The sequence below is a fragment of the Ammospiza caudacuta genome, chromosome Z (genome assembly GCF_027887145.1).
Source record: "Ammospiza caudacuta isolate bAmmCau1 chromosome Z, bAmmCau1.pri, whole genome shotgun sequence".
Classification (NCBI taxonomy): domain Eukaryota; kingdom Metazoa; phylum Chordata; class Aves; order Passeriformes; family Passerellidae; genus Ammospiza; species Ammospiza caudacuta.
Genome location: NC_080632.1, coordinates 60,637,584 through 60,649,644, shown reverse-complemented (window position 1 = coordinate 60,649,644; position 12,061 = coordinate 60,637,584). Strand labels below are relative to the sequence as shown.

The window sequence follows — 12,061 nt, the reverse complement described above, 5'->3', positions numbered from 1 at the left end:
AGCAACGCGACCATTAACATAAATACCCAGGGCACTGGTTACTTCCACGGAAAATTTTACAGATAATGCACATGAAGATAACTTGTTTAATATGATCTAGTTTTGTATATGATCTTGGTTGCTTCCTACACTCATCCAGCAACACAGTTTAATCCTAGTTCTCAATACCCACACTGATTTCTTAAGACTGTCTAAACACACAACACTCCCGTAATGTTGGACCTTATTTTCTTGATTAGACTAAACTGAGTTAACTTAAAATTTGTTCCAGTGCCCAATTTCTTTCTAAAACTTCATCTATACTGCAGATTATATTGGTTTATATACAGTTGGTAAGCCTGACAGGATATTTAAAATCTATGAGAAATTGGAATTCTGACATCACTTTCTCACAGTAGCACAGTGACTGAAAGAAAAACTCTTCCTTGGTGACTGAGTATGCTAATTCCTGTCCTCCATCCCCAGAAGCAGAAGATGATTACACTGCAGGTGTGAACTGCATCGTAGCAAAGAATGAAAACAGAAGCTGTTCATTCTACTTTGTACAAACTCCATCCATTGTAAAAGAAAAAGACTTAAATTAAAAATACAAAGTATATGAAATACACCTGACAGAATAAGATAATTCAGGTTAAAAGGGCCCTTGAAGTGTCTAGTCCAACACTCTTCTCAAACCTTAATTATTTCTGAAACCAGACCATATGTCTCAGAGGTTTGGGGCTTGAAAAAATTCCAGGGACGAAGGGAGCCCATGCAACCTCCCCAGGCAACCCGTGCCACTGGCTCTCTGTACACAATAGAAAAAAATACCCAGGCTCAAATGAAATCTCATTTCAACCTATACCCACTGTCTCCCATCAAGCACTCCTGCCACAATGCATTATTAAAAAATGGGTCAGTAAATTTTTATGTCTCTCCGCTTTTAGGTAATCTTATGGTCTCAGTAGGAACTATGTCTTCCTGTATTCAAATGTTCCATGACATTTTCTTTTTCAAAACATGTTTCACAGAGTAAGTTAGGAAAAGGAGAAAAAAAAACAAACAGGTAAACGAAAAAGTAAAAGAAGCTTAAAATATTCTGAATCCTGAGAAAGCAAAGTACCTGAAGTGGCACAATACAAATCATCTGGTCTTTAGAAACAAACCCAGCAAAAAAAGGCAGTGATCTTTTTGTGCCATAAACTGTCAATAAGTAGTCAGTATTTACAGTTTTAGAAAATATTTTGGTCTGAATGCAGCACTAGAGTACTGTGAGAAATCATCTGTACAATACTGTGAACTAACAATGGAAGCCCAGCCGTTCTATAACAGGTTCTCTTGGACACTTCCATTTTCATACCATAAGCTACTTGATGACTCTTTTCATAGTCATGGGTCTGTAGCATAAAGTATCCCACTTATTCTTTGAATTTGAAAGTCACAGATCTACTGAGGTGGGAATTTCACATCCCAGGAACAAGGAAAATAGCAAAAAACCAAATGAGCCTGCAATGCCACTCCATCTTTAAAGAAACAGTCATGCTCAGCTGTCACAGTATGTCACAGTACAAGCTGTGGGCAATTAATTCAGATATAAATAAGAAACCCAGCTGGTTCCATAAACTGGCCCCTGGGCTGACAGGGTAATCTCAACCAATTACATTCCATTCCAAGCTTCAGATATCTCACTTGTCTGAAACCTGGGCCATGTTAAAAGATCAGACTAATGAGCTATCCAGTAATACTCCATTTATAAAGAGGGGTTGCACCATTAAACACTCTCTGTTGCCACATGAACATTGGTTGTGTGGTCATCACTGTCTCTGACCCACCACACACATGTTTCACTCAGTGTTCTCCTTTCATAAAGAACAACAACAGAGATAAGCAGCACCTATAGATGTATTTTGGGTTACACTGCTAAGGGATGCTAAGGGGGCTTTGTGCATTAGATGCTTCCTCTCATCTGGAAAACGTTAGATTTAGGAATAGAATACCCTGCTTATTATCATATAGAATTCCAATTTTACATGAAAATTGCTATGAGAACATATATTATTTACTGTTATTTAACTAAAATATATTTACTCATTTCCTGGAGGAAATAATATTACCTGCAATAATTACTATTGCAAAAGCACCAAATCCATGCTCATCCTTTCCTTCCACAATCTGAGCTCCATATTCAGGATTTGAGAGGAAAACATAAAATGATTCCTGTCCTTCAGGCTCATCATCATCAAAAATTTTTATGGACACCTGGCTTTCAGTTTCTCCATCCAGCAAAGTCAAAGAGATTGTCTGTTCTTCAAAATCTTCTCCTTCCATTGCCCATGTGAAGTTTGCTTTTTCATAAACATTTCCAAAAGGATACAAATCTACTGCACTCTGCGCACTCACTCCCCCAAAGGTTTTAACAGTAATTTTTATATCACCAGTAAATCCCTTGGTCCTTCTGATCTGAAGCACTGCTGTGTTGGAGATATTGTTGTTTGTATCTTCTTCAACATAAATAAACTCTGGCCCCAAACTTAGTATTCCGTGATGAATATCATTAGCCAGGATATTAACTGTTGCAACACTGAAAGCTGGATTTAAACGGGGACTCCAGTCAAGGTTTGCAGGTTGAACATCCAGAATTTCCACAGAAGTCAAATTTACAAAAAAAAATTCTTGTATTTCAGACACAGTGTCATCAATTATCGATATTTCTATCACTGCATTTGTCTGAAAATGTAAAAACATAAGCTCTCCATTGTAGATGGGTATAAAGTCTTCTAGTGGTTTGGCACTTCCAGGAATGGTCTGATATGTCACTTTAGTAAGATTACTTTGAAAACCAAACAATCTTTGGACATATAGTCTGACTACCTGGACATCTTCTTCAACTGAAACTGATCTTGAGTTAAGATCAAACTGGAAAATCCCCATTGGTTCAATTTTAGCTATCGTAAATCCTGATCTGAAACAGAAACAATATCACATTGTGAGAGAAATACAAGTAATAAAAAGCAGAACAGTCAAGCATAATAATTTTCAGTGAGCAATCAATGATGGCTGTGAGAAAGCAGATTAAAAAACATGCAATGGTAGAGGGAAGAAATAGAAATCATACAAAGCAAGACACAAAGAGGTTCCCTAAAAATGTTTTTGTAGTGTTTGAGCAGCCCTCCTCATGCTTAATGCATCCTAAGTCAGGACAGGATACTGAGTAAATTATACATAAAATATGGTCTTCCTGACAAAATGGAGAGGCAAAGGAAAGTAGATCTTCCTACTGTGAACATAATACAGGAATATAATATAGCCACTACAAATAATACCAGTTTTAAACACTGAACAAACCTCCTGTACCAACGGCAAGCTGTGAAGTAGACAGATGCTAGCAGATTTACAGTTTTAGCCAGGAAGCTGGAGAAGGACAGGAAGTTATTTTAAAAGATACAGTACAGCTTTGAAATACTGCCTCTTTTCAATATTACCCAAAGTACTTTTTTTTTTCAGATCTGAGTCTTGTTATCAATTCAGTTTAAAATTTACTCTGTTCATATCAAATATATTCCCTTCTTATTACAAAATATTAGACTGACTCTGCTGAATCTTGTGTCATCCCTTTCTCTCTAGAACTTTACCGTTATTCAATGCCAGAGGCTACCAAATGGCACAATTAGAGTGAGCGGATTTGGCTAACAGATGAGATCCTTCCACCACTTAGGAAGCCAAAAAACCTTCAAAGCAATCAATGCGAGATGCAGTCTTAAGTTTTCTAGGAAAAGTTATTCTCATATACTCAAGGTATTTGACTTGCACAAGTAAATATGTGCTTGAGGACTCAAATTCATAGAAGGGACAAACCTAGGAGAGTCTGTTTGAGGAATTTAGGCATCTGATTGACTCCTGACTTCCTTCAGATTTGCCAGTTCAATTTTAATATGGTGAAGCCAATAAATTTTCTCCTTACAGTGTCACAGTGTCACTCCATTTTTTATACATTTTCATCTTCAACAAGGAAGAGTGAAAATAGTTTGAAGAACAGATAACAATTTAAGTGAGTCAAAAAACTACATTTATGGTAATGTTTTAATTTTTCAGAATAAAAAGGGGGTGTAATATAAATTAGTCATTTTTATAGCATTTCTTATTTTGTTTGATTTCTTTTAAATAATGGTTGTCATCTAAGATCTTCTAAATATAGATATTTAGGGACACTGAAAATTGACAGTTTATTTTATTCTTCAGCTTTCTGGTTAAAACTGTTGATCTTGGTTCTTCAACCTAATTGTCTTTCCTAACTGTCTCCATTACTCTAGACACATTCTAGGTACCTCAGATCCCAATGCCAGGAAACAGACTGGAATTGAAGAAAAGCCTCAGTTTCAGACAGATCAGATCTTCAGTACTGACATTTGTTTCCATGTGAGACAAGACATAGAAATTGTCAAAAAAGAAACTCAAATTTGCTAGCTACCTATAATTTAATAGGGATTTGTATGAGGTATATTCCCCTATACATGTCATAATTCTTACAGCATCAGTGCAACTCAAAAGTGTAAATAATATCTTTACCTTAGGCGAGCCCCACCAGACACATTGCTGTGCACTGCTGTTAAAGTGATGGCAAATATCTCAGATTTATTTAGGCTTGGAGTAGCCTGAAATGAAATCACTTTACTTTTTTCCCCAGAGGAAAATACAACAGTACCTGAAAGGAGAATGATTGAGACAGTCAAAATCACTAAACAGGAATTCTATTTTTACCTGGAAATATACTGATATAGGAACTTTAGTCACAATTCGATTTCACTGAGGTAAAAAAATCTTCATTATAAGGGTCTTTCCTATGGAAAACTGTCCTTCAGGGGCATAGCATTGTGTCTATAAAGAAAAGTTGTTTTTTTTCTCATAAAGTAAATATGTCCCTTACAGATAAAAATTGGATCACACGATTTCATTCTAATGACTCTTCATTAATAATGGAAACATGCAGAGGTACAAATAACTAAAAGGTGGTATCATCACTTAGGCAACTGTCATAGCTGTTGTCCTTGTAGCTGTATATAACTTGTTTCAGCAATTACTCACCAAATGGAGGAGTAATATTGCCTAGTTTAACAGAGTCAGTGACTAGGTCTGGTGGGCATCCTGAAATCCAGCTAACTATAACAGTGCCATAAACTCCTTTTCTGGTTATGACAGCATGGCCTGTCCCTGCTACAATGTTTGTAAGTCGTAATATCACAGATTCAAAGCCAACCTGTGAAAACATAGTAGATTTTATCAGAAAATGGAATAAAAAATGGACAATAACATACGTGAAAGCATAGTACCTTTTGTAAAATGGGCATCTTACAATAAGGATGCATGCATATAGATAAATATATGTGCATTTATCTACGGACATATAAATATGCTCTCTTGAAAGAGCTCATACAAACTCTTTAATAATACTTGCAAATTTTAGATTTCTGGCAATTAGATTGCAGGGAAAAGGACCAAGTATGAGTGACATTTCAGTACTGAAAACAGTGAATACAATCTGTGTCTCTTGTTTAGAAGAAAAATAAATCCAGCCTGCCCTCAGTGCTCACAGGTAATAACTGTACTACTCTCCCTCTACATATATAGATATATACATATAATTAGGTCTAAAATAAGGTATTAATTATATATCCAGTGAAAAGCAAGTTGCTACTGCATGACATTGTACACAAAATTATTCTTACTACTGTGATCTACTTTGCTTTTTCTCTGAGGAGCAAATAGGAGTGAAGATAATTTGCATATTCAAAAACCAGTGATTAATGGGTGTATAGTAGTATATGGTATATAATAGTCTTTCTGAAAACAGTGTATTCAGAAAGACTATCTGACTTAAGTTTCATTGTAAATTAAAAACTTCAACAATTCTTAAAGATAATTAAAATCATTAAATAAAAACTTCAATAAAATTTAAGAGTTAAAACCTTTAAGAGTTAAATGCCTTTGCCTGACATAAAAAAAATGGAATGGTAGCATATATACCATATCAAGGTAGGAAAATTATCTTTTCTCACTCTCATACAAAATAGATAAATGGAAAATTTATCACTCAATGATTACCAAATTTACGGACATCTACATTAACACCCAACATATATTCCATCTCTTTTTGCACATAATACTGAATTCATGCTATTTTCTGCTTTGGGGTTGCAGTACTTATGGAAACATCGTCCAGATTTACTTTTTTTCCTTCAAGTCCCCTTTCATGTAAATACTTACACTACTTACATTTTACATATGAAGACACCTTTTCCAATTGTATTAAAATGTTTCTATAAGATTTTTTATCAGAGGAAAGAAAAACATACAGTGCAAGCAATAACAGGAAGGATCTCTTCCATCATATTGATGACAATGAAAACTTCACTGACTTTTAGAACAGGTATCTTCTGCAGTGAAGTGTACCTCTCTTCTGTGGTAGGAACATGACATCACAACCGGGCTACTGACCTGTGAATTGGCAGCTTCCTCAGGAATAAGCAGCACAGCAGACTTTGCTATTCCTAAGATTTTAGGCACGTCCTTGGCACTTCCCCTAAGCAGGCTTACATTAGTAAGTTCCAGAGTAAAATTCAAGCCCAGTAAAATAAATGCCTTTGGGAGAGAGAATGTCATTAAAAAGGTAGAAACTTAATTCCACTAAAAATATTATCCAACAGTGCAAATAATTAACAAAGCAACCGGCAGATTATTGTTTGTTTACAGACAAAGCAGCATTTTCAAGACAAGTGTTTCATTGATTATGTTTCTCAGAGAATTACAGTTAAGCCATCAATATTGTGAAAGTAGTCTGTCAGCAGCTTGCTGGAATATGAGTTTGTAAAGCAACTATTGCCATTTTAAAAAGTTGCATTTGACACACTGGCTGCCTTTGGTTTGATTTTAATCTTTAGGATTAAAAATATTTAAGATGGTTGTAAGAGAATGTAAGAGTGGATGTAAGACTGTGATAAAAATTACAAACAACAAGGAAACAAAGGAGACTGCAAGTATATTTATCTTTATCTTCATTGGTCACAAATGACAGATCACTATTTACAATCCAAAGAAACTTAAGAAAATATTTGCATTCATATAATAATAAGATATTGAACTCATAGTAACACAAAACAACAATGTAAGGAAACTTAAAATATTTGAACACATCCATAACAGTGATTTTGCAATTACTGTCAGAAAATTTGATTTTCTATTCCAGTTCTACTCCATAAAGAGGAAATTCACAACACCAAGACTCTCTTTTCTGCTTCTTCACAGTTGATATTAGTGAGAATTTTTAATCTTATTTGTATTGTGATGAAACAAGTGGAAACAACAGATATCATGGGAGCTAAAAGAGTAATACACACCTGGTTGCTTATTGGCACTCTTTTTACTCCAAAGCTGGCACCATCCTTTATTTTGAGGAATCCCACCTCATTCCCGGGTTTAATTAGTGCTTCCTCATGAGGGGATAGGACACGGTATTCAACCATCACTTCTCCAAATGCCCCAGCATGCCGAGTCACATTAATCTGAACATATCGATCCAGGGCTTTTTCTACCAATACTGACTGCTGATCAGAGTACAGGGCAAACACTCCATGAGGATCATCATTTGCAAACACTGTGATCTTTGAAACTCCTTTCTCATGATCTAAATCTGCTCCACCTTCCACTGAAATCAGCTGTACCTCATAGCTTTCATCCAGCTCTGGAATATCATCAGGTAACAGGTAGATAATTATCTCAGCTGTACTCTGCTGGTCAGCAATGACAACAGATCCCTCTGTCTCAAGAAAGTCACCTGTGATGTCAGATTCACTACATATTTCCCAGTAAACCTGAAATTAGTATAGAAAATGCAAAATTTAAAAGAAAGAAAAATAATCTCCGAAGTCGGAAACTTGCAAATTCAGGATTCAGTATAGACAAGATATGGAACCGACTGCTTTTAAACTGGCTAAAATAACAATTGTTTTGGGTATGCATAGGAAGAATATGCTATCACACAGACTATCTTTCAAAAGAGTGTGTTATTTCAGTAACAGTGTTAAGAATATAAATATTTCCTTTGTCTAGTTTCAGAAGATTTATGTAAAACTATGTGGAATTTATGAACATTTTTCAAAAAGTATTTCTCTTTTGTCACCAAAATACCATTGTTTTTTTTTCTGTTTCCAGTATTCCTCACATAAGAAAGGAATGAACTCTCATTAAACACAGCAGATGTTTCTATTAATTGATCAATTTATTTTAAATTAAATGAGTTACTGTTAAAACACTCACTTCTAAACTTTAGGTAAAAAACAATGTTTTGACATTGGTGGTTCAGAAAAGTCTGAGGAAGTCTGATTCCATCTAAAAAAGTAAAATGCAATGATATCAAAATCAACTCACTATGAAAGTATTGTCTCTTATTCTCCCATCGAAAGCAAACTGGGAGAGAAAGAAAGCAAGAGCAGTAGAGCAGTATTGTTTTTCTTTTATTTCCCCTGACCAGAGAAGACTGAATTTTACTCTCCAAACCACAAGTACCAGGGCTAAGCCCTTCCTAAATTCAGTCTAAAAGGCAACATAAAAACATTAATTTGAGAAACAAGCAATTGAAAGGCACAGAATAAGATATTTTTCAACCTGAAATCAAGGATGATTTCAGATTACATTGTTTATTAGGAAAAGAGTGAGAATACCGTTATGTTCCCCAGAATGCCTTGAGTTCGTTTGACAAACAGTGTAATATTTTGTGGCCCTTCGTCTCCTGAGGGTTCTGCAAAATTACTCTCTGTTAATGATTCAGGAGCAAACTGTACAATTCCATTTGGATCACCAAACTTCTCTATCTGTAAAAAGGTAAACAAACATTTAAAAAACTAGAAATGTAGTGGGAGTTGTATTCTTGTTGAACCTACTGATATTTTCACTGCTAGATGCTACATATATCTGTTAGTTATATATCTGTTAGTTATATATCTGTTAGTATATATCTGAGGCATATATCTGTTAGTTCCAAAAACAGCAGAGAAAATTTTGAATGTCTCTTTTTCAGTTTTCAGTTCCCCTGTCCAAGAAGGAAAAGAACAAAGTTTTATTTCAAATGCTACATTTGAGTATTTTGATTCTAAAGCAGGAAATGCTCAGGCACCATGAATTAGTATATAGAAACTCTTCTAATACTAACAGTTGGGAAACTCAGAACTATGGGAGAGAGAGCTTATCCACATCCATCTCCATGAATCATTAGCTGCAAAAAGGATTTGGGGCAACATGACTTCCTGAAGGGGACTGTGGAAGTAAGAGCTAATTCCATCAACGTCTTTCAGACCAGATAATTTAAAAAATACCATTTCCAGGGGAGATTCTTTTGATGGCTTCTTACAGCAGCTTTATAAATATTTCCTTAGTTGCAGTATCTCTAGAGCACTGATTTGTCTGTGATAATTCTCAAAAACATCTGCATTTCTCTTCTACTATGAGAGGCCAGACTTTCTCCCTTCCTCTGAAGAGAGGTCAAGAGTGACAATGTCCTACTTGCAACTTCTGAGGGGTCAGAGCCTGGTGCTGTGTGGTTACGTCCAGATCGCTGTTACCTACCACACACACATGATGGTTGGTGCAGCCCAAGTGGTCTAGCCTGGAGAGTTTGTCCATCATTGATTTTCACTGTCTCAGCATTTGAGGACAAGTATGTGTGGATGATTAGTTCATCATAGTTTTTTGTTTGCTCAGGGGATAAAGGCATTTTGTCTTTGTCTTGGTGGAGCTTTGGCAGTGAGCACCTTTTTGTGCGTAATTCACTGTCTCTCTTGTATACCTTTGTCATTAATGTTGTTGCTGTTACTGTTTGCTTCTTATCTCTTTGGTGTTTTCAAGTAAATTTCTCTTATCTTGACTCAGAAGCTGCTTTTTGTCTCCCTCTCACAAGAGAGGGTAGGAGAAGGGAAGCAGTTGAGTGGGGTTTAATTTCCAGCAGGGTTTTTAAAACACAGCAGATGATAAACATATTGACACATAGAAATGTGGGCTCAGTCCATGCTCTCTCCAAAGAGAAATATAGAAAACTGCAAATAGGAGAGCCAGCTCACCGCTTTTATTCCAATTTTTACTGATAGATTCTCTGTCCTTTTTCTTTCAGAATTGAACATAATATATCAAAATAGTAAAAAGGTCAAAAAAGCCAAATGACTAAGTAATCATTGGGATTAATTTTTAAAAGCTTTGCATTTATAAATACCAATATCAACAGAAATCTCTGAAGAAAGAAAAGTGATAATAACTTACTATTAATGTAATGCTGTTTGCCTTAGAATCTATTTCTGTTTCACCTTTCATAAGGCTCAGTCGAATAATGAAGGTTTTCTGAACTTCAACTTCTTCATGAGGATAGATTTGCAGATTAATTGTTCTCAGACCTCCTTCTCCTTCTTCAAAATAGAATGTTCCATTCACAGGATCACCAATGTCATTATTCAGAGGAGACAAAATCTCTTCTGAATTGGGTCCCAAAATGTCCCAGTAAATCTGTGGAAGACATCAGTTTCAGTTATAATATAAATCAGTTTCAGATTTATATTATAACAGCATCCCAAAAGGAGAAGTGACAGAGTACCAAAAGTACTTAGCTGTGTTTAAATCTTTGCTATTAATACAGGATACAAAATAGTCATAATTAATTCTATGGGACAAAATATAGAAGCCTTTGAAAAAGTAAACATGTCAATTCACAAATGGGAACTTTAAAGTGTTAGTCACAATGTCAGTTTATTAAATTCTAGATGTTAGTAATAGAAAAGAAACTAAGATTTCTTTAGCATATAGTAAGAATCACAAAGGCCAGTGTCTATTTCTCTTTCATGACTTTTGCAAAACTTCCCACATCAGTACTCATGATCAAAACCATTTCCCTTTGAAATGTGATGTCAAGTCTAAAAATGACAAATATTTTTTATCATAAAAGTCAAAATATGAAGAAAATTTCTTCAGATTATGAAGAAAATTATGAATAATTTGAATTTCTTCAGCCTGATTAAAAGCCACAGCATTTCCAGCAATTTCCACAAATTAGATTGCTTTTAAGGAGGTTATATTCAGGACTTTACAATTATTATTTTGTTAATTTAAGTATTTTCTGCTTTTCTCCAAAGCCTTCTAGAAAAAGTCAAAGATTGAGGCAATTTTTATATATGGAGAAGAGGAGTTCATGGTTCATAATGGAAATTTTCCAATTATTTGACAAGACTGTCAAAGGCCCACCATGTTTTATATTTATATCTCTACTATATAAGTGGCCTGTATAGAGTAAAAAAATACTCTACAAAACTCATAGTAAGCAATTTCCTGAATTAAATTAAACTAGTAGTAGTACATGAAGTTAACCATAATTTTTGTGGGATTAGGAGCTAGATCAAAACTAGCTATACATAATATAATATACACTATACCATAATAAAAGAAGGGAAGCAGGAGAAGAAAGAGGATTTTAAAAAGGTAACAACACTTTCTCTTATACTGCAGCTATATGCAATTCATGTTTAATAAAAAGCTGTAATTGTACTATTAGAAATAAGTTACTAAGTAAGCTCTCAAAGCACAATGAAGGAGCTTTTTGACATAGTCACTGGAAAACTTTTAGTCTTTTACAGGCAAGACCCACTTGTGCCTCCACCAACTGCCCAGTCCTTTCCACCACCAGGGACACCGTTGTGGTTACATCAGGGTTGGGAAGAATAATTTGGCTTTGGTTGAGAAATCGGACCATGCCCTGGAGAGAGTCACTTTTCGCAATGGTGACCTGGCTCACCAGGTGGAGGCCCAGGACGGCTCCACCAGTAGCTCCTGTCAGTTGGATTTCAAATTGCTCTTCAAATTCACTGCATAGAAAAAAAAATAATTAGAAAATACGTGGAAAAATATTTTTTATCCTTCAGAGCAGTACTGTTGACGCCAACATTTCTTATAATGTAACTTAAAATCATATTTGATTGCATGCATGATTGCATACTATTCAACAGGAACTATGTCACTGTAATATAACATCTTCTCTTGTCCCCTTTAGATGATT

General features: G+C 35.2%; 1 protein-coding gene across 1 annotated transcript in view; it reads right to left on the bottom strand.

Annotated features, from left to right (window-relative positions):
- Positions 1-12,061, bottom strand: part of ADGRV1 (adhesion G protein-coupled receptor V1) — a 260,139-nt gene that overhangs the window by 158,587 nt on the left and 89,491 nt on the right. The window contains exons 70-77 of the mRNA XM_058824411.1: positions 11,654-11,870; positions 10,282-10,521; positions 8,694-8,843; positions 7,371-7,844; positions 6,472-6,615; positions 5,062-5,233; positions 4,546-4,681; positions 2,094-2,941 (exon numbers count right to left, since the gene is read on the bottom strand). Coding sequence (XP_058680394.1) covers positions 2,094-2,941; positions 4,546-4,681; positions 5,062-5,233; positions 6,472-6,615; positions 7,371-7,844; positions 8,694-8,843; positions 10,282-10,521; positions 11,654-11,870 — 2,381 coding nt within the window. The remainder of the gene's footprint in view (positions 1-2,093; positions 2,942-4,545; positions 4,682-5,061; positions 5,234-6,471; positions 6,616-7,370; positions 7,845-8,693; positions 8,844-10,281; positions 10,522-11,653; positions 11,871-12,061) is intronic.